Here is a 22616-nt window from a genome sequence, read left to right as displayed (position 1 = left end):
CCGCAAAGTTATTTCTCAATAGTTAATATTTTGCGAGGCTGAACAGCTGACTATTGATTAAAACGAAGAAGAAACCCTTAAAAGTGTCCCCAGTACAATTTTTCATACGAATGCTCGACCTTAGCCTCAATTTACCATTGGTTTGTGTTCCACATGTCCTCTACTTCAGCTTAGCCTTTGGCCTCGCTGCGCCATGCTCGGCCTGCGGTCTCGCTTTTAAATACAATAGACATTGGTTGGAGTCTGTGCTCAACTACTTATCCTGAAGCCTGAAGCACGGCTTTGACTTCTCATGAAAGTTCGCCTCACTGGGGCATTTCGGGCTTTTAGGCCCAGGTGAAGATCGGTACCCAGCCTTGCGATATTGTTAACAAAAAATTTCGCGCTCGCTACGCTTGCGTTTTTGGTTGACCCTGTATCTACATGTTAGCTTGACTGATGAATGAATAGAGTTAGACCAAGAAAATTCTGCAATGATTTTGATAGCATACGCAGTGCAAATGTTATTTATACGTCACAATTTCATAGAAGTTTTGACGTTTATAATAACACTTGCACTGCGTGTGTTATCAAAATCGTTGCAGAATTATATTGGTTTAACTCTAGTAATTTTCTTAAAAAACTGCTTAAGTAACATCAATTTCAAGGACATTGGGTGTTGATAGCCCCATAATATGTGTGGAAAAGCGGTTTTATGACATTTTTTCAACGATTTTAACAAGTCTACAAAAGTTTCGGTTTCGGTTTCGGCCGAAACTAGAGCCAAAGCCGAAGATTCGGTTTCGGTTTCGGTTTCGGCAAAAAAACATGTTTCGGTCGGACACTAGTTGTAAGGTAGGATAAATAAAAGAGTCATATAGTTTTTACAGTATATTATAGTCCGAGCTTAGACATTATGAAGCTCGACCTGCACCTTGCGCCAGGCGTCGAGCGGGCCGTGCTCAGGGCGGTACTTGACGTTGCAGCCGTCGTTGGCCAGCCGGTCGTCCGCGCGCAGCTTCTCGAACTCCTCGCGGTCGTACTTGGTGAATCCCCACCTCTTCGAGATGTAGATCTGGAATTACAATAGCAAAAAGGTTATATAGGTTTCTGCACGGCTACCACGAGTTGGCTTTAACACTAGGCCAAGTACTGCAGTTGGCCCAATACTCCCTAAGTCAGCTGTGGCTGCATGTTTGGCTATCAATTGTGCCCTAAAACTAGGAATAACTGAGATGGAAAAGCATTATTAATAAAACAGCCGTACCATGAGTTGACATTTACGTTAGAGACTGCGTGAACCATTTCTGTCATTAGAAAAAGGGGGCAAAACATGTAGACGCGATGGGTTGTTCGCCCATAGAAAATATTAATTTAGCGTCATTTCTACAAAAAACATCTGTATCTCTTTCACTCAACCATCTCAAAAATCATGTAAGTGATGTGGGTTGTTCGCCCATAGAAAATATTAATTTAGCGTCTTTTTCTACAAAAACATCTGCATCTCTTTTACTCAACCATCTCAAAAATCATGTAAGTGATGTGCATACCTTCTGGCGACCAGGGAACTTGAACTTGGCACGCCTGAGCGCCTCGATGACCTGCGCCTTCCAGCGGTCGCTGGAGCGCACGGACATGATGGGCTGTCCAATGCGCACGCGGGCTACGGTACCCTGCGGCTTGCCGAAGGCACCACGCATCCCGGTCTGGAGCCTGCAATTAGAACACAAAGCTATTAGTGTAGGTATTTTCGATTTACGAAAATGCATCAGAAACATAATGTATTTAAATTGACAACAGATTGTAGAATGTGTAGTGAATTCTTCTTCTTCCTCGGTCCCTCATTGCTGAGGATCGCGACCATGTATGCTACGTCACCACAGTGTGCGATCATAAGCCATATGGGTCACGCACTGCATGTTGCCGCCAACCACCCCCTTCACAACATCAGACCATCTCGTGGGTGCTTTTCCTCGCGCTCGCTTGCCCTCCATTTGGCCCAAGATAATCTGCCTTTCTAGGGCGTGCTTTTTAGACCGCATGATATGACCAAAGAAGCTGAGTGCGCGTTCTTGACATTTTGTAGAGAGCCGTGTGGTGATCTTCAGCTCCTCTAGGAAAGACTTATTGGTTCTCATAGCCGTCCAGGGTATGCGTAATGCGTAAGAGTGAATATATGGCACATAAACATGAATAAAATTATTTTTCGCAACTCCCTTGAATTTTAGATGGCAATTACAGTATTTAAATACAGAGCTACTGTGTCTAAAAGTACTTCCAACATAATACAGCACAATGAAAATAATTATTTACTGCACACAAAAAAAAATAAAAAAAAAAATTGGACAACAGCAATTTCATCGCTACAGGTGGTGAACTCGTCCTGACAGCCTCTGGGCAGTGTAGACTGCAGCAATATAAGGATAACATCACATTATTCTTTATAGATTTATTGTAGTTAGTAGTTTTTAATTTAAAAAAATTTTTATCAGTTAAGGGGCCCACTGATTAACAGTCGGCTGGACAGTATCGGCCTGTCAGTTGTTCGGAACTGTCAAAATTTTGTTCTAACTGACAGGCCGATACCTTCCGGCAGACAGTTAATCAGTGGGCCCCTTTAGAACAAGAATTCGAGCGTCAGATGAAATCGAAAATTCGGAAAAATGAAATACCCTAGTAGTTAGCTTAACTGAAAATCACAATGCCATAGAACAAGGGCCACAAAACCAAATCTTTCAAGTAGCATGAGAATGTGGCTCTTTTAGTTCCTAAAACAAAATGGCATTTGAAGTATTTGGGCAGAACATGAGACCCAAAAACCTGTGCCTTTTCGAATTCCTCAAATGTAACTGACAGTATCTATGTTAGGGTAGTGGAATGTGTAAGTGTATTACAAAGCATGCTATGAAGTAAGTTACTGATTTGGATTATTTACCAGTCATGTAATGACATTATTTACAAGCTAGTTCATGAGGTGAATGTAGATAGTAAGAACAAAGACAATTTCGAGGTAGGATTAGTGAAATATTGCCCAATAATAAGAAATACATAAATGGCAAGTCATTATTTACGTCTAAAGTGAGTAGTGATATTTAAAAATATGATTCAGTGTTTTTCCACAAAAAAGTATTGCAAGTCACCATTCATTTGATTGATTGTTGAAGTTTTAAAATTTTTACACAGTTTTCTGACAGTTATATGTTACTATAAATTGAAATTATAATTAACATCTTAGTAAATTCATGTATGGGACAAAATAAACGATGTTAAATGTCACTACCAATTTCTCTATTCAAGTGTCTCTTTATTTACAGATAATTTTACTAATTAGTATACTTATAAAAGTTATAAAATACCAAAAGAAATCATGAATTAAATTACATTTAAGGAATGATTCTTCATGGAGGTATGGCTTATGCTGTAAAAACAACTGCTGGAAACCACTTTTAAGAAAGTTCACCTTAATCAATATTTACATTAAAATTTTAGTCATAGGTACTCATACTCATTCAATAATTTCACTCTGAAATGCATTTATAAACATCTTTAACTAATTCTTCTAATTAGTGAAATACCTAAATTATAAATAAAATTTAATGATTATAATACTGCAATCTTATAGCTCTAACTACATTTACCTCAAATACCTACTTAAGTAGACTTAATTTAATATGTTTTGGACACATTTACATATGGGGTTATTTAACATTGTTTAACTTAATGAATTACAAACATATTGCGAAACTGTCTACATATCACAATGAAGATGCTTCACTTTGATAACCTTTTCCTAGTTACCAAATTAACAAGATGGATTTTTAAAACTAACAATTTGTGTCCATAACATATAAAGAGAAACGCATGCAAAAATAATGTTTAACATACCTATCAGCTCCAGCGCACGATAACATTTTGTTGATGCGGATGACATGGAAGGGATGCAGACGGATACGGATGTGGAACTGATCCTTGCCGCAGTTCTTCACGAGGTACTTGTTGCAGCAAATACGGCCGGCTTCCAGCGCCTCCGAGCTCAGCTGCTCGTACTCGTCGGACACCAAGTGCACGCATAGCGGAAAGTCGTCCACCGGCGCCTTCTTCTTGCCCAAGTCGAAAATACGGATCTTGGGGTCAGGCACACCACGGCAGAACCGCGATTTTGGGTATGGTTTGTTTTTGCAGTAGCGGTAACTGGAAATAAATTACATTCAGTGTTAATTATGGTCGTGGGTGACAAGGAAAAGCACGAACTCGTAAACGTAAACTATTTACCATCTCGCGGGTCGGCGCCCCATTGTGATCTGAAATAAAACAAAAAACCAACTTAGTAATAATCACAGGTGATCACCGTTCAATGATTTATAAAATTATGAAGCACTTATTGGGATTTTAAGCGATTTTTATAGCAAGTAAAGAATATGCACCTTCACAAAGTGACACCTTAACCTCGAAAGACAGAAAAGATAAACTTGACGTTTTAGTTAAAAATGTTGCCATAGCAAAGAAAATAATAATAATTTTTCAGCGTTTATAAGTTGTGCTCGAACAGCAAAAATATAATTTCCAGAGACGTTTTTCGAAATTTTAACCATTAGGAAATGTCTCCTTGATTCATTTATTGACATTATAAATAATAGCTTTATTTTAGTGTACTCCATACAACAATAAGCTAAATATCAAATTTTAGTTCTTCTTCTTCTACTAGGATCGCCTTTGGTTTGTTAAGACAATTTTAGAAACGTGAACCAGTTCTTCTAAATTCTAAAAGACGCCTCTATTGCGTCACTGTCACGACTGTCATGAGTGACTGAGTATCAACTCAGAACGTAGTGATTATATGCTCTTTGCAACTCAGCTGTCTGATCGTGGTCATTTGCATATAATTTGCATTTATTGATACGCTGTTTGCCTGCTATTTGCGATAAAAATAATCATTACCACGTCCACTGTGTCAAAGAATAGTTGTGTTTACATTGTCTTCGTGAATTTCAATAATGGGGGCCCTCGCCAGCAGGCAGAACGCTGGTGTTGAAGAGGCCGATGTCGTGTCGAATCATGCATACAAATATCCACCTCGCTCAGGTAAGTTGGTGACCTTATACTGCTATTTATTTTATCCTGTTGTATTGTTGACTTGACTATGTGGAAATTGGCGATTATTGCGTAGGAATATGAATGACAAGCTTTGCGAGTGTACCTTGAATAATATTGATTATCTTCCTATTTATCCAATTTATGTTGGTATTACAATAATAACGGTATAAAATCATTCCTAAGATACTTTACATACTTTATTCAGAGCTATAATATACTTACAATACCAGTATTTAGGTATTTAAAGAATGATTTTGATAGCCTACACCATCCTTGAATCCATCGACAAACTTCGTACACTAAATAGGGAAGTGATTGTACAGTGGATACCTTCTCATGTTGGCATCATGGGTAACGAGGAGGCTGACCGAGCAGCAAAACTTGCAATAACCGACGGTATTCCATACCGTTGTATACCAGTACACAGCAAAGTACTAGGTAAAGTTAGGATTAGTTGCAGGCAGATGTGGAGGGAATACTTTGATAAGAGGTCTCTCACTAAAGGAATCTGGTACCGAACAGTTCAATGTCAGCCCCCTCAGGTCCCCTGGTTTGACAAAAAGCTTAGCAGGAAACAGGTAGTATCACTCCTCAGACTTCGTTCTGGGCACATTCCGTCAAACAAATTCAAGCATCTGATGAAACTAGCGGCTTCACCAAATTGCCAAGAGTGCGATAAAATAGAAGATGTTCACCATGTGTTGATGGAATGTGTCCGTAATGAGGCGCTGAGGAATGACATGACATTTATTAAATCTACCAACATAGGTAGTTGCAACATCGCCCTGGCATCCCCACTATCAGACGAGGCCAGGTTGATGTGCAAACTATACTTATATGTGATGTAGTGGTGTAGGTAATACTTCACTATATTACTATTAGATCTCATTACGGGGGTGACATTGTCACTGCGTGACAAAACCCGTTAAAAAAAAAAGACAAAAAAAAAAAAAAATGATTTACATACTTTGTTGTTTTTTTAGTCATCTGGTGTTTATTTTATCTTATTTTACAGCTATTAACACAATTACTACAAAGAGTACATTTGCGACTTTCACATGAATGTCACAAATTAACAAAATTTAATTTGATTTAGCACACTTGTGAAAAAATAATCCAAAAATATTAGTGTCTTAAAATAAAATAACATGTGAATGTAAACCGTTTCAGGTAACTACTTCGGCAGCCATTTCATCATGGGTGGTGAGAGATTTGACACCCCGCAGCCTGAAGCATACTTGTTTGGAGAAAATGCTGACTTGAACTTCCTGGGCAGTCGTCCAACTCCTGTAAGTACCACTTTAATAATAGTAATACTATACTAAGGAAAACAGTTAGTCAAGGTAAAACAGTAATTAATTGAATATTACCATATTCAGTTATAGAGACTAATAGAATTAACTTTGTGGTACTTTTGTTAGGAATTTTATTTTCTAACAAGCACTGATTTTAAGTTGCATTATTTGATATTTGTTGATAGTTTTTGCATTCTCTTCTCCAGTTAGTCCCTCAATACTGAGGATCGTGACATCATATCCTTCTGCTGAAGACCAGGTTCCTCCATAGGGTTCTATTCTGTGTAGTTTTTGCATTGAAGACACTGAAAAATGATCAGTATCATTACTGCGTGACAAAACCCCTTTAAAAAAATTGAGCTTACTGTGGGACAATGTTGATCTGTATAAAATTGTCCTATAATTTTTACTTACTACCCTACACACACTTTTCAGTTCCCATACCCACCACCACAATCAAATGAACCGACAAAAACTCTCAAAAGCCTCGTAAACATCCGCAAAGAGTCACTCAGATTCGTCCGCTGCCCGGAGCCGGTAGGCAAGCTGGTGGAAAACAACAAGATCGGAGACGGCATGATCAAACCCGTGGAGAACGGGAAGGGGACATATTATAATATAGAGTTTACTTTTGACTGTGATGCCAGGATTGCCATCACTATATTCTACTTCTGCACTGAGGAAGTTACTCCAACTGGTGTTGTGTAAGTAGAACTTAGATATTGAGTATATTTTCTATTCCAGAATAGTTTTAAGACTGTTAAGTAAATATCTGTGCTCACATTGATTTAAGATATACAATAATATCCTTCTACACTAGAGGTTTATCTATTGTCAAATAGTATTGGAAATCTGTTGTTCAAAAACTTATACAATAAATACCTTCTAGCATATTTTGGGCTGATAGTGATAATGGCATTAAGAGTACAGTTTTTTGTATAAATAATGGGTTTATTTACTTACCCTAACTAAGTACAATATATATTTACAATATTTACTTTCGACGAAACCTAATGTCACCTGGGGCGTAGTCCCCAGGACACTGGCCGCATTTCCCCGCTGTATGGTTAAGCTCAGCCCACTGGCCGCATTTCACCGCTGTCTGGTTAAGCTCAGCCTTTGAGTCTATTGTGCTTACAATCATGTTCAGCTACGTGTTTTGTAGTGAACATGTAGGTCATAGAACAATTTTTAGGATGAGACCAACTTATAAATAATGAAAAAAGTTGGTCTTCCTACCTCTCAAAGTGTGGCTGGCTCAAACATTCCTGTATATTGGTATCAAAATCCATGCTAAAAATCAACATATTCCTCAACAGGTACTACCCCCGTGACCCAGCCATGACCTCCCAAACTTACCACTACAAGAAAGGCGCGAACCAGCAGTTCTGTCAGCTCGCACACGTCTTCGACCCCTCCCGACATGCTGATGAGGAGCTATTATACAATGCGGACACTGAGATCATTCCCGTCGCTATATACTGCGTCGTTGACGAGGGCCAAGAAGGTAAGTGCTACCATTTACAGATTCTACTCTAGGGACCGTTGCTAAGACTTAACTAGAGTACCTACTGTAAGGACATGAAAATGTCGTCGGTGAGTGGTATCTTCATCAAGGTTTTTTCTAGAGGCCATATGAGAGCAAAATGCGGTACCTACAACTGTTTCGTCAAAGAGATAAGGAACAGAAATAGTTGTAGTTCTTGTAAGTAGTATTATTATAATATTTTTTTTACTCTTACTTCTAGACAAGAGACCATTAGTCTGTTCGAGAAACAGAAAACGGTGAAAAATAGAGATACTACTCCTAAAATACGTGTGATACCTCATTAGATTCTTCATGATGCCTTGAAAAATGTATTCGAAGCGTGCATTAGCACACAAAAAAAAAAAAGGTATATATTTAGATTAGGTAGATATTTTTTATTTCCCCAATATCTCAAAAAGTATTCATAGTTAAGAAACGAAAATTAATATTATTAAAGAGGAGGATATTTCCAATAAAACATTCCATACTTGCAGAACTGTATCTCCATTATTTATACTTTTTATTCAACGCTGAACACAGCCCTCCGCGCCTCATTTTCGGGTAACGCGCGCGGGGTGAAAAAGCGATTACGTAACATCTACTAACATTAAATATAATTTTAAAGGTATTAAATACTCATTGAAAAATTTCGCCGGCACTGTGCCCCCCCCCCCCCTTAGAAATGAAGGTTTTAAGTATAGTTTGTGGCTTCCTAATAGAGCCCGACGGCTAATCCTATTGTCTATTCTATTGTTAAGTAAAACCGCTCGTGCCACGTGCCACAACCACCTGCATAAAAAGTCGTTCGTTCACTTTACCCAGGTAATTGAATTACAACTCCTATAGAAATTGCAATAAGATTCAAAATGAACTATAATATTTTGTTACGATGTGTATGGTCCGTTCAACTCGCCGGCACTCAGTACTTCGGTTACTGACTGCTGGCGAGTCGAACGCTACAGAACCAGTCTAAAATGTGTCATCGAGATGCGTAACAAAGGCGCGTTATCGGAGAGCGCACCTACACTGGTTTTTTGAGCGTTGGACTAGCCAGCGCTCAGGTGCTCAATAGAATAATTAAGACCCTTTTTTGCAGGTAAGTAGCACGTGCGGTTTTACTTAACAATAGACAATAGGATTAGCCGTCGGGCTCTATTAGGAAGCTACAAACTATAATTTAACTATTAATAATTTGTTCCAGAAATCCGCCAATCGCACACTACGATAGCAATAGTGGAGAAACACTCAGACGGCACTTACGTACTGAAGGCCCTCAAACAGAAGCTGTTCGTGGACGGGCTGTGCTACCTGCTGCAGGAGATCTACGGCATCGAGAACAAGAACCTCGACACTAAGGTAATGGGTGTTAGAAACTCTTGTTCTATTGCTATTCCCCTTCTGTAGCATATTATATCTGTAAATATTATAAATATAATAATAATAGTTGTTATAATTGCATGATGTTATTTAAGTTTTATTTTTAATTTCAATTATAATTTATATTCATATACAAATGAAACGAGATGAAACATTTATAACAGAGCCAAATAATTTTGTTCCTTGATGGATATTGGCTGTCGTAATTATAATATGGTGTTTTGAAAATGTAAACCAATCATTATTAATCTATCCAAACGTATATTTTAATACTGTTTAATACAAAACATATAGCTATACATATAGCAACATATTTTGTATTTGCCTTATAATTTGTATGTGGCAACTCTCTCTCTTTTTTCTCGATCCGAACTAACAACACGTCCCGCGATCACTTTTTTAACTTTATTTAATATGATATAAAACTCAATAAAAGTTCATTTAACCTTTTTTTTCCATGCGTAATTGGTCCTTAGAACCGGATCTGAACAAGTGACATATGGATACCTATATTTAAAGTCCCATTTTTCCCCAGCCAAGCTCCGACGAAGAAACCGAAGAGGGCGGCTCAGAATGCGTCATCTGCATGTGCGACGTCCGCGACACCCTCATACTGCCGTGCCGCCATCTCTGTCTGTGCAACTCATGTGCGGACTCTTTGCGGTACCAGGCGAATAATTGCCCGATCTGCAGAGCCCCGTTCAGGGCGTTACTGCAGATCAGGGCTTTACAGCGGGCCACTGCGCCTGCGGCCCCCGCGAGCCCGCCGCTGGTGAGTGACAGAGACACTATTATATTACCCCGCCACCATCTGTCTATGTAACTCGTGTGCGGACTCTCTCTGGTACCAAGCCAACAACTGCTAGATCTGTAGAGCGCTGTTCAGGGATATAGCCCTCCACTGGTAAGTGACAGACCGCAAGTGTGAGAGAGACGCCTTCATACTGCCCTGTCCAGTTTATTTATAAAGCTAGAAATTTCCTATATTATTCGGTATCTTCATAAGTGAATATGTTTGTAGGGGAGCATGGAGAACATCCCGGCAGGCTACGAGCCGGTGTCGCTGATGGAGGCGCTGAACGGGCCGCACCCCCCCCGCGCCCCGCCGCAGCTCCAGCCCGCCATCGCCAGCCCCGACACCGACACCGCCTCGCAGGTACTACACACAACACTGTAGTAGCCGCTATACATCCCGGCAGGCTACGAGCCGGTGTCGCTGATGGAGGCGCTGAACGGGCCGCACCCCCCCCCCCCCGCGCCCCGCCGCAGCTCCAGCCCGCCATCGCCAGCCCCGACACCGACACCGCCTCGCAGGTACTACACACAACACTGTAGTAGCCGCTATACATCCCGGCAGGCTACGAGCCGGTGTCGCTGATGGAGGCGCTGAACGGGCCGCACCCCCCCCCCCCCCGCGCCCCGCCGCAGCTCCAGCCCGCCATCGCCAGCCCCGACACCGACACCGCCTCGCAGGTACTACACACAACACTGTAGTAGCCGCTATACATCCCGGCAGGCTACGAGCCGGTGTCGCTGATGGAGGCGCTGAACGGGCCGCACCCCCCCCCCCCCCCGCGCCCCGCCGCAGCTCCAGCCCGCCATCGCCAGCCCCGACACCGACACCGCCTCGCAGGTACTACACACAACACTGTAGTAGCCGCTATACATCCCGGCAGGCTACGAGCCGGTGTCGCTGATGGAGGCGCTGAACGGGCCGCACCCCCCCCCCCCCCGCGCCCCGCCGCAGCTCCAGCCCGCCATCGCCAGCCCCGACACCGACACCGCCTCGCAGGTACTACACACAACACTGTAGTAGCCGCTATACATCCCGGCAGGCTACGAGCCGGTGTCGCTGATGGAGGCGCTGAACGGGCCGCACCCCCCCCCCCCCCCCCCCCCCCGCGCCCCGCCGCAGCTCCAGCCCGCCATCGCCAGCCCCGACACCGACACCGCCTCGCAGGTACTACACACAACACTGTAGTAGCCGCTATACATCCCGGCAGGCTACGAGCCGGTGTCGCTGATGGAGGCGCTGAACGCCCCCCCCCCCCCCCCCCCCCCCCCCCCCCGCGCCCCGCCGCAGCTCCAGCCCGCCATCGCCAGCCCCGACACCGACACCGCCTCGCAGGTACTACACACAACACTGTAGTAGCCGCTATACATCCCGGCAGGCTACGAGCCGGTGTCGCTGATGGAGGCGCTGAACGCCCCCCCCCCCCCCCCCCCCCCCCCGCGCCCCGCCGCAGCTCCAGCCCGCCATCGCCAGCCCCGACACCGACACCGCCTCGCAGGTACTACACACAACACTGTAGTAGCCGCTATACATCCCGGCAGGCTACGAGCCGGTGTCGCTGATGGAGGCGCTGAACGGGCCGCCCCCCCCCCCCCCCGCGCCCCGCCGCAGCTCCAGCCCGCCATCGCCAGCCCCGACACCGACACCGCCTCGCAGGTACTACACACAACACTGTAGTAGCCGCTATACATCCCGGCAGGCTACGAGCCGGTGTCGCTGATGGAGGCGCTGAACGGGCCGCACCCCCCCCCGCGCCCCGCCGCAGCTCCAGCCCGCCATCGCCAGCCCCGACACCGACACCGCCTCGCAGGTACTACACACAACACTGTAGTAGCCGCTATACATCCCGGCAGGCTACGAGCCGGTGTCGCTGATGGAGGCGCTGAACGGGCCGCACCCCCCCCCCCCCCCCCGCGCCCCGCCGCAGCTCCAGCCCGCCATCGCCAGCCCCGACACCGACACCGCCTCGCAGGTACTACACACAACACTGTAGTAGCCGCTATACATCCCGGCAGGCTACGAGCCGGTGTCGCTGATGGAGGCGCTGACCGGGCCGCCCCCCCCCCCCCCCCCGCGCCCCGCCGCAGCTCCAGCCCGCCATCGCCAGCCCCGACACCGACACCGCCTCGCAGGTACTACACACAACACTGTAGTAGCCGCTATACATCCCGGCAGGCTACGAGCCGGTGTCGCTGATGGAGGCGCTGAACGGGCCGCACCCCCCCCCCGCCCCGCCGCCGCTCCAGCCCGCCAACGCCAGCCCCGACACCGACACCGCCTCGCAGGTACTACACACAACACTGTAGTAGCCGCTATACATCCCGGCAGGCTACGAGCCGGTGTCGCTGATGGAGGCGCTGAACGGGCCGCACCCCCCCCCCCCCCCCCGCGCCCCGCCGCAGCTCCAGCCCGCCATCGCCAGCCCCGACACCGACACCGCCTCGCAGGTACTACACACAACACTGTAGTAGCCGCTATACATCCCGGCAGGCTACGAGCCGGTGTCGCTGATGGAGGCGCTGAACGGGCCGCACCCCCCCCGCGCCCCGCCGCAGCTCCAGCCCGCCATCGCCAGCCCCGACACCGACACCGCCTCGCAGGTACTACACACAACACTGTAGTAGCCGCTATACATCCCGGCAGGCTACGAGCCGGTGTCGCTGATGGAGGCGCTGAACGGGCCGCACCCCCCCCCGCGCCCCGCCGCAGCTCCAGCCCGCCATCGCCAGCCCCGACACCGACACCGCCTCGCAGGTACTACACACAACACTGTAGTAGCCGCTATACATCCCGGCAGGCTACGAGCCGGTGTCGCTGATGGAGGCGCTGAACGGGCCGCACCCCCCCCCGCGCCCCGCCGCAGCTCCAGCCCGCCATCGCCAGCCCCGACACCGACACCGCCTCGCAGGTACTACACACAACACTGTAGTAGCCGCTATACATCCCGGCAGGCTACGAGCCGGTGTCGCTGATAGAGGCGCTGAACGGGCCTTGTTATAAGGATTTATGGTATAATGATAATGTATTCAAATGTATAAAAATAAGTTGAGGTTTGTCAGTAAAAGTAAAGTAATAAAAAAAGTCGGTTCTGGCGCTTCGCCGGCCGCTACCGCGGCACGCTCGCTTCGGTCGCTCGGCTCGCGCGCTGTAGGGTCGCAGTTATACCTAACACTCCTCCTCGCTTCGCTCGTCGTCGTACCTAACTGAGACCTGCCTTAAATTCGAATACGTAGGTTGTTATATAGTAGTAAATATTAAAAATTATACCAGTACTACATTATGCCAACTGAGCGTTATATCGAACATAATTATATCACATATACGTTATACGCTGTTAATGTTAGATTAGAAGTTGTTATATTACAAGTTCATTATACTTGACGATAGTTAGACTCTCTAAGAATATACCACGTATTGTTATAGCAAAAGTGCATTATGTCCCTCAATCGTTATATCGACTAAAAATATATCAAAAGTTGTTATATGGACCGTTACGCACCCCAAAAATACGTCAACTGTGAAAATTTCAACTGTCTATCACGGTTCATGATATACAGCAGGGATGTTGCGGATGCAGATTTTTTGGCATCCGCGGATGCGGATGTGGATATTTAAAGGCTCACATCCGCGGATGCGGATGCCAAGATTAGGGTACTTAAAAAACGTCAAATATCTCGCTCGCCGGCAAACCCCTAGTTTGGACCTCTGACACGCCCTCAAAGACCAAGTTTGTGCACCGTAGGTGAGAATTGGAAGTATGCACATGTCCATGAGTCTCCGCTTAAGTGACAGGGGGAGATTGCCTTTCATCAGATGTTTCATGGACCAATAGCTCCTCCAGGCGTTTTCAGTCCGTCTTTCGAGTTCGTTCTCTTGTCGCGTCTGGCCCCGTAGACAACATGCCAATCGCTAACGCTACATAGCGAACGAAACGCAACTGCCACTGTCACACTAATATGGAAGAGTGATATTCTATGGCGAAGTGCAAGCGATCGTCACCTTGGCTAGGCCGCCTGGAAGGAAACTAGTTGGCCCAAGTAAATGTACTCCTGGACATATGCAACCGATTCTCCGTTTATCTCAATCCTACGTGGGGTGCTGCTATTTGTCATTAGCTTGGTCTTCGACATGTTCATCCGAAGTCTAACCTCGAGGCTTGCATTAGTATTAAATTTAAGCTTGAGAATTACCTTCGATGATTGGATCACGACTTACTTCCGTAGCCCTTGCAAGTTTTTCATTTGTATCGTATATTGTACAGTTTCTAATTGAACGCTTTGCATATGTACACTAGGGCTATCATTCGACTGGCACACAACACTCACAATGTCCCTTCATTCAACCAGCGTACACTATGGATTCTTGGGATTCTACTATCGTCTATTAGTCTATATAAAAAAAATGGTATTTGCACAGGCGGCAGAGATCCTGAACCGCTGTAACCTCGAGCGCAGCTCCTCCACCAGTCTCGGCAGCGCGCTCAACAACACACACGCTCTCACACCAGAGGTAAAGTCAGGCGTTGGAGAGTATGCCACCTAGGGCCACTTGCACCATCCGTCCATCCCATCAACCCGGGGTTAAGCATTGAAACCGTTAACAGTGTCAAATTGTACTGGTAACCATGGTACCTCCAGGTTTAACCGCTTAACCCGGGTTAGTGGAATGGTGCAAGTGGCGCTTAGTGACATAAATCGGAAATTTAAACCAAAAACCATATATTAACAATTCAATATCAAGTTGGTGCTATCCTCTATAGCTATTCGCTTTCTGTTATACGCAGATCGTACGATGCTGCACGATGCGCCAATTCTTGTCTCTAGAAAATTCTTATAACAAATCACAATTTATATTTTTTTTTATCTCAGTTCCGCATGTCGGTGCTCTTGGCGCGTGAGCAGGATGGCAGACGTGAACGAGCCGCCAGCCCACTGTTGCGCGAGCCGGCGAGGGTCAGCCCTGAGGCTGTCAATAAGGTAAAGATTCATGTAACATCACCTACTTGTAAAGTGCCATGCGATGTTCAATGAATGATCGAATAGGGAATATTACGCAAAACTCTGCGTAGAGGGCGTCACTAACTCAATCACATGGCCTACCGTGAAACACGACAATCGAAAGTTCGGTTTCGGCCTCTCTATCACTCTTGCTTATTCGATCGATATTCGATAGAGAGGGAGATAACGAAATTTCGATTATCGCGTTTCGCGGTAGGCCACCTGTAAACAAATCGCCTTAATGCATCAATGTCATAGTAAAAACTTGTCAAAAAACTGTTTAAGGCGTAGTATGTATAAGTTACTCTATGGTTTACTAAACAAATTAGTGCTGCATTCTGGCGGCAGAACATTGCAGTAATACTCCCTATTTAAGCGGTGATTGCACACGGAACGCAACATGCGCCATGTGCAAGCACAACACCACACCACAAAAAATCTGTCAATCTTTGGAAAGGCCTTCGCCTTGGTCAGGTGGAGCGGTCTAGACTGTATATAATTTAAAGATATGTTTCGTAGGAAAAATATAGATTTATTGGAAAAACCACGATAAGTGCCGCTATGGCAACGGATAACAATAATTTCCTGGATTTTAAATTTAGACTTTTTTTAGTTAATTTTTAATGTTGCTAACAATCTTCTCAAAGGTTTGGTTCCAAATTATCTTACAATTGTGTCAGTTTCGTTTACGTTTATAGATTTTACTCTGTTTTTTTAATTTGAGTCAAAAAAGCTCGAAAAAGCAAAGTAAACTATTTAATTATATTTCCAGTCATCCCTAAGCCTGGAATACCCCGCGGAAGCGTCCGTCCACGAGCCGAGCTCCGAAGACGAGGGCTCCGCCGAGCTGGCTCTCGCTGAACCCGAGCCGGCCGAGGAGCACGAGCCTGACAGCGACGCCGAGCGACTGTCGCCTCTATTGACACAGCCGCAACCACCATTACAGCCTAACGGGGTAAGTTCAACCTCCTCAATGATATGGAGACGAGGGTTCCGCCGAGCTGGCTCTCACTGAACCCGAGCCGGCTGAAGAACACGAGCCTGACAGCGACGCCGAGCGACTGTCGCCTCTATTGACACAGCCACAACCGCCATTACAGCCTAACGGGGTAAGTTCAACCTCCTCAATGATACGGAGACGAGGGCTCCGCCGAACTAGCTCTCGCTGAACCCGAGCCGGCTGAAGAGCACGAGCCTGACAGCGACGCCGAGCGACTGTCGCCTCTATTGACACAGCCGCAACCACCATTACAGCCTAACGGGGTAAGTTCAACCTCCTCAATGATATGGAGACGAGGGTTCCGCCGAGCTGGCTCTCGCTGAACCCGAGCCGGCTGACGAACACGAGCCTGACAGCGACGCCGAGCGACTGTCGCCTCTAATTGACACAGCCGTATGTAACAATAAGTTAACAACCTACCGTGTAGCTTGTTGTACAATATTTTGTCGCGTCAAGCTCGTTCACTGTTGCCCGAGAGCTGCGAAACGCACGCTATGTAGTATAGTACGGCGGTTAGCGTCAGCGTCGAGCGAGCGTTTCACCAGGTTCTTGGCACACACATAGCTAATATTGTATTAATTCTGCAGGTGGGTCACCTGGGTGCCCGTTCGCGCACGCGCTCTCCGCTGCCGACGCTCGCGCACATCGACGACCCCGACCCTGATGTGCCCGCCTCGCCCCGCGCATGTGAGTACTATCTTACCACGCCGCACCTCCCTAGAAAACTAACTAACTATTAAGAAAAGTAATTCTGTTATAATTGAACTGGAGGTGATAGGCACAGAAAGAAACTGTCTATATTTTATTTATCGCTAGTCACAGGGAATGGTAGATCATCTGGTACTCGTGAAATTTTCAGGCATGCTTGATGTTTTAAATATACAAAAATTGTAGATCATTAAATCATCATATCAGTCTGGTGTCATATTATTGATGATTTCCCGTCATCCGCTTTATTACAGCGAAAATCATTACATCCCTTATATTTAAGTCAGATTTATTTACTATCCTGTACTAAATTTGTATTAGCAAAATATTGCTGGCTACCTATAGTTAGCATCGATGGTGATAATCAGGATTCACAAAAAACATTGCTTTTAAGGCGATAATCATATTTGGAAATACTAATATGGGTAGGCCATACCACAGTTAAATTTTGTCCGGATTTGTTATTTTCATTTATTATTGTACCTACGGATATGGAGCAATAATACTCAAGATGACCACCCTCATTGACTGGAGTATCATCGACGGTCTAAAGTTTACTCATTCTCACTGGTTTTGTTTGGTGTATAAAGAAAGAAAAAAAAAAATTATTTACGTCAAAGAAAACCAGTTAATTAATTACATGCATATAGTATAAAGAATAAAATCCTAATTAACTAGACAGGCGTCTAAAAGTGCCTAATTTAATTGAAATATCGATAATACCTATGCTAAAATGGGGCAATCTAATAATATGAAGTCGTAAGCTAAAACACAACTGAGTCCTACATTTCGGGTATATAATAATTCGAAATATATGGTTATTTCGAAGTTTTTGCAAAAAACCGGTTCCGATTCCTGGTTTTGACTGCCTCTGTAGAGCAATTACTCTGAAAGAAAACCTCCCAATTCTCCCAAATAAGACATGTAAAACATGTGAGAACGCAAACTTTAGACTGTATAGGGTCAATAGGGTTGGTAAAAGTTGGTTGTTGGTAAAAGCAGCGAGCTCTGCGGGCTCGGCGGGGTCGCCGCCGGCCGAGGACTCGGACTATTTCACGCCGGAGGACACCGCCACCACCATTCTGACCGTGCCCAAGCACAAACACGCTGTAAGTCTGCGTGCCGAGCGGGTGGGGGGGCTCTTACGACATTATTTTGATGTTTACGTATTGTATGAACCGTAGATATGTAACTTGAACCTTGAGGAGGCATCCGATGGCTGGTAAAAATCGGATGCGATGCAAACCCTAAAGAGGCCCTCTGATTACCAGTTCGCCGGACGATATCAGCTTGTCAGTTGTTCGGAACACCTTTTACGTTTAACTGACAGGCTGATATCGTCCGGCGAACTGGTAATCTGTGGGCCCCTTTAGATTACGCATATACGTAGAATTGATAAATCAAAAATCGTATGGTATTGTCTTGGGTAGTCCCATTCGTTTTTCGTCAGGTTCATATTTAGTCCTATTCTGCTTTCGTCACTCGTTCTACATTCGTCACAATCGTCGGTGGCTTTCAATGTAGAATGAGTGACGAAAGCAGAATAGGACTAATTTAAGAACTTGACGAAAAACTAATGGGACGACCCAAGACGATTAACTTATGAAACACGGCGGATAGCATGCCATCTCTATAAGGTCTACATCTAAATTTTAGATAGCAAACATAGCTTTCTCTATCAAATTGTCTTGATGGTACATGACGACTTTATTGCTTTTTCGATTCTGATACAATTTGCCCTAGTAGCCTGTCCGGGGGTCGTCAGGGCGGAGATTTTAAAGCGTTCTACTTCAGTTTTCAGTTCTTATTAATGGAATTATAATATTTATCTAAAGTGTCCGGGGAATAACGCTATTTCAGGGAAATGTCCGGGTTTTTTAAATCTTTGCCTGGCGTCGACAGTTAATGGTAGCCCTAAGTTAACACGTCAGGAAGTTTGGACACTTGGACACTTGTAAATAGATGAAGTATCATGATGTCGTAAGAGCCCTCTTGCATCAGCAGGCACTCATGGTTTGTGACATCACGTCATCCTGTAGCGGTGATTTCGTTCTGTTGTTGTGGTTTAATTTGCGCATCCATTCTTCACGTAATACGTTATTTTTGTTTTGCATTATGGTTATTATTTTGGTTCGTTCTTTTAAGTTGCATCACACAGCTATTTATTAGTAGTTTTTGGTAAATCATATTTTTCGTGTGACATCATGTTTAACTAGTTAACTGCCGTCTTCGGTGTCATTAATATGCAAAGTTAATGACTTGGATACAGTTTTCACCTGAGAACTTTTACAATGTTTTTTATTATTATGTAATACTGACAAAAATGCACTGTAAAGATTGTGTTAAGTATCCTGATCGTAGAATTGGCCGTTTTATGAAATGACCAATTACCTTATGGTTTAGTCGGGATATATAAAAAAAACAGATAAACACACGATTCCTTCATGAAATGGCTAAATGTAAAGTAGTTAAATTATCTACTGGTATTTTACGATCTGGCTACGACATGTATAATACTTATACATATATATCTCTAGTTGTATCCTATTTGAAATAGGTATGTATTTAATATGTTATTATTATTCGTACCGTACGCTTATCGCTATGAGATCTTGCTAGCTATCAGATCTTGAAGCATTTCACCATAGTTGAGTTTTGTTTTTGCTTCTATCCACTTGACCGTCCGACGATAGCATAGTATCCGAAAAAAATATGCTCTTAACCGTCCGCGGGAACCTTACTATCCAAAGGGGTGGAAGAAAGAATTGATTTCAGAGCCATCTAACGGAATATTTCGGCATTATTTCCTAATTCTCTTGATGGGACAACGTAGCCTAACAAAATAGTTAGCTCTAAAAAAAATTAGATGGCAGTGTAATCATAATTTTTGTAGAAAATTGTGAATGCGCTGCGCGGGGCGTGCGTCGCTAAAAAAACCCGGACGGTTGACAGGAAAACAGTCTCGCGGGCCGGACGGTTGAGTGGCTATACTATACCTAATAGTAGGTATACCTACTATCCACTAACTGGTATTGAAACATTTCTTTCACACTTTAACATTTATTTTATTCAAAAAACTTGCACTGTGACACTTGTGACTTGCATACTCATAGCAAAGTGAAAGGTATATGACATATGACCTCAGTGGTCAGTTAAATTACTTTTATATGATTATGTTACTTGATTAGGCGTAACTATGACGTTTGATAACAGGAGCTGATGAGCAACGGGCCGGCGGCCGGCGACGGCACTCCGCAGCGCTGGGCGCTGCCGCATCGCGTCACTTCCTTGCCAGGTACCTAACTGTTACCACGTTGTTACATGTATACAATTAAATACCTTATACCAGGGGTTTCCAATCTTATTCAGTCCGCGGCGCACATGCAAGTTTAAAAATTTATCTCAGCTCCCTAACCTTACTATTACTAGGCTATTCGAAATAGATAGGTAACATGGTGAGGTCTTGAGGATGATTGTCTCTTTGCTGTCTACGGAGCACAATAACCCCTGACCTATACATTATTTTTCCACTTATTCAATTAAATAGCAACATTTTTTTAGGTATACTCTGTCAAGCCATTTCCGTCAGTAGAAAAGAGCGGAAAATTAAAAAAAAATCGCGAATATTTCTACTGACAAACTTGTTTGACCGGCTATATCATAACTGTACCTTATGTACATTCACAAATATGATTTCAGGCACGCCACTCTCGCAATCGTCAGTGCGTTCATCAGGTGACTCTTACAGTTCAACGTCGTCCACTCGCCAGCTGCTCGCGGCCGCGCCGCTGCCCGCCGACACCGCGTGCTAGCGCCAACCATGTGTTATAACCGCGCATGTCGCTATACAGCCGGGTAACACCTAATCGGTAACTTGGTGTCGTCAGGCAACTATGACAGTTCTACGTCGTCCACTCGCCAGCTGCTCGCGGCCGCGCCGCTGCCCGCCGATACCGCGTGCTAGCGCCAACCATGTGTTATAACCGCTGTACAGCCGCTATACAGCCGGGTAACACCTAATCGGTAACTTGGTGTCGTCAGGCAACTATGACAGTTCTACGTCGTCCACTCGCCAGCTGCTCGCGGCCGCGCCGCTGCCCGCCGATACCGCGTGCTAGCGCCAACCATGTGTTATAACCGTGCATGTCGCTATACAGCCGGGTAACACCTAATCGGTAACTTGGTGTCGTCAGGCAACTATGACAGTTCTACGTCGTCCACTCGCCAGCTGCTCGCGGCCGCGCCGCTGCCCGCCGATACCGCGTGCTAGCGCCAACCATGTGTTATAACCGCGCATGTCGCTATACAGCCGGGTAACACCTAATCGGTAACTTGGTGTCGTCAGGCAACTATGACAGTTCTACGTCGTCCACTCGCCAGCTGCTCGCGGCCGCGCCGCTGCCCGCCGATACCGCGTGCTAGCGCCAACCATGTGTTATAACCGTGCATGTCGCTATACAGCCGGGTAACACCTAATCGGTAACTTGGTGTCGTCAGGCAACTATGACAGTTCTACGTCGTCCACTCGCCAGCTGCTCGCGGCCGCGCCGCTGCCCGCCGACACCGCGTGCTAGCGCCAACCATGTGTTATAACCGCGCATGTCGCTATACAGCCGGGTAACACCTAATCGGTAACTTGGTGTCGTCAGGCAACTATGACAGTTCTACGTCGTCCACTCGCCAGCTGCTCGCGGCCGCGCCGCTGCCCGCCGACACCGCGTGCTAGCGCCAACCATGTGTTATAACCGTGCATGTCGCTATACAGCCGGGTAACACCTAATCGGTAACTTGGTGTCGTCAGGCAACTATGACAGTTCTACGTCGTCCACTCGCCAGCTGCTCGCGGCCGCGCCGCTGCCCGCCGATACCGCGTGCTAGCGCCAACCATGTGTTATAACCGCGCATGTAGCTATACAGCCGGGTAACACCTAATCGGTAACTTGGTGTCGTCACTGTCGTCAGGCAACTATCACAGTCCCACGTCAGACACCGCACACCGCCTGCTAGCGCCGACCTTGAATTATAATCGTTGGTATACAGTGCTTCATTGATTGGTCTATATGCTAAGTCAAAGATACAAAGATGACGCGTGCGGTTCGCCTGTAATTTTAAGTATTGTAGTCCGCGGGATATTTAACAGAAAACGAAATAGAATTATTGGTGTCGTTTTGCAAATTAATATGATTAAGCGTTTCCAAAATTATCTATGATTACTTATTAGCCGCTTTTGGAAATGTGGAATTTATACAGTTCATCATGAGTACTTTCAATATGCTTCAAGTGTTTTTTCTATATTGATTTACAGATGATTAAAATTGTGTATTGTTATTACCTACCTGATATTTAGCTTTATTTGTATATAAACATCAATTACCGATATCGATCTTCGCTCAAGTTTAAAAATCGATGTCTATCGTATTTAGGATTAATAAAGTTTGGCGTATTATGTAATTATTATTTCAGGTCTACTCACAACAGCTGGCGCAAGATTTGTACCATCGTTGACACTGGGAGTCTACCGCGAAATTTAGTTATCTGTCGCTCTTATATGCAAGAGTAATAGAGAGACAGATGATGAAATCTTGATTTTCGTGGTAAGTCCTCTGTTAACTGACAATCGATCGACCTTATTGCTAAGGTATAAGATCCATCCGTGGTCAAGAGTTTTGCTATTATGTTAGTATGTTTTAATTGGTATTCGGCACCAACTTCTGTGAATTGATCTGTACATAAGTATTATTAAAGTGTAGGCTATCTTTTTCAATATATTACATTAGTCTTAAGGTTTCAGATTTTTATATTATTCAGTGTAAAAGAAGAAACAACATGTAAATTTCTTCTTGAT

The 22616-nt window shown here is 44.9% G+C and overlaps 2 protein-coding genes across 2 annotated transcripts; one reads left to right on the top strand and one right to left on the bottom strand.

Moving 5' to 3' along the window:
- Nucleotides 1–857: 857 nt before the first annotated feature.
- On the bottom strand, nucleotides 858–4494 carry LOC134792663 (large ribosomal subunit protein uL16). The gene is made up of 5 exons (XM_063763924.1): nucleotides 4404–4494; nucleotides 4252–4280; nucleotides 3865–4170; nucleotides 1530–1692; nucleotides 858–1054 (listed from the first exon to the last, which is right to left on the bottom strand). The coding sequence occupies exons 2-5, from the start codon at nucleotides 4272–4274 to the stop codon at nucleotides 887–889; spliced, it is 660 nt and encodes a 219-aa protein (XP_063619994.1). The 5' UTR covers nucleotides 4275–4280; nucleotides 4404–4494; the 3' UTR covers nucleotides 858–886.
- Nucleotides 4495–4832: 338 nt separating this feature from the next.
- LOC134793087 (probable E3 ubiquitin-protein ligase MGRN1) lies at nucleotides 4833–20758 on the top strand. Its single transcript, XM_063764613.1, has 15 exons — nucleotides 4833–5061; nucleotides 6244–6362; nucleotides 6804–7072; nucleotides 7688–7875; nucleotides 9098–9252; nucleotides 9809–10045; nucleotides 10295–10429; nucleotides 14483–14575; nucleotides 14935–15042; nucleotides 15836–16022; nucleotides 16202–16326; nucleotides 16651–16750; nucleotides 17771–17880; nucleotides 19985–20066; nucleotides 20471–20758. Exons 1-15 carry the CDS (start codon nucleotides 4974–4976, stop codon nucleotides 20581–20583), a joined length of 2109 nt encoding a protein of 702 aa, XP_063620683.1. The 5' UTR covers nucleotides 4833–4973; the 3' UTR covers nucleotides 20584–20758.
- Nucleotides 20759–22616: the final 1858 nt, after the last annotated feature.

The sequence above is a fragment of the Cydia splendana genome, chromosome 8 (genome assembly GCF_910591565.1).
Source record: "Cydia splendana chromosome 8, ilCydSple1.2, whole genome shotgun sequence".
In the NCBI taxonomy this organism is placed as follows: Eukaryota; Metazoa; Arthropoda; class Insecta; order Lepidoptera; family Tortricidae; genus Cydia; species Cydia splendana.
Note: the sequence above shows the minus strand (reverse complement) of the source record. Positions and strands in the feature narration are given on the sequence as shown.

Coding starts and splice junctions, on each gene's coding strand:
- LOC134792663 (XM_063763924.1), bottom strand. CDS start 4,274: ATGGGGCGCCGACCCGCGAGATG. Junction 4,171..4,251: donor GGGCGCCGACCCGCGAGATG/GTAAATAGTTTA, acceptor ATTTATTTCCAG/TTACCGCTACTGCAAAAACA. Junction 1,693..3,864: donor TCGTGCGCTGGAGCTGATAG/GTATGTTAAACA, acceptor TTCTAATTGCAG/GCTCCAGACCGGGATGCGTG.
- LOC134793087 (XM_063764613.1), top strand. CDS start 4,974: ATGGGGGCCCTCGCCAGCAGGCAGAACGCTGGTGTTGAAGAGGCCGAT. Junction 7,876..9,097: donor CGTTGACGAGGGCCAAGAAG/GTAAGTGCTACC, acceptor AATTTGTTCCAG/AAATCCGCCAATCGCACACT. Junction 20,067..20,470: donor TCGCGTCACTTCCTTGCCAG/GTACCTAACTGT, acceptor ATATGATTTCAG/GCACGCCACTCTCGCAATCG.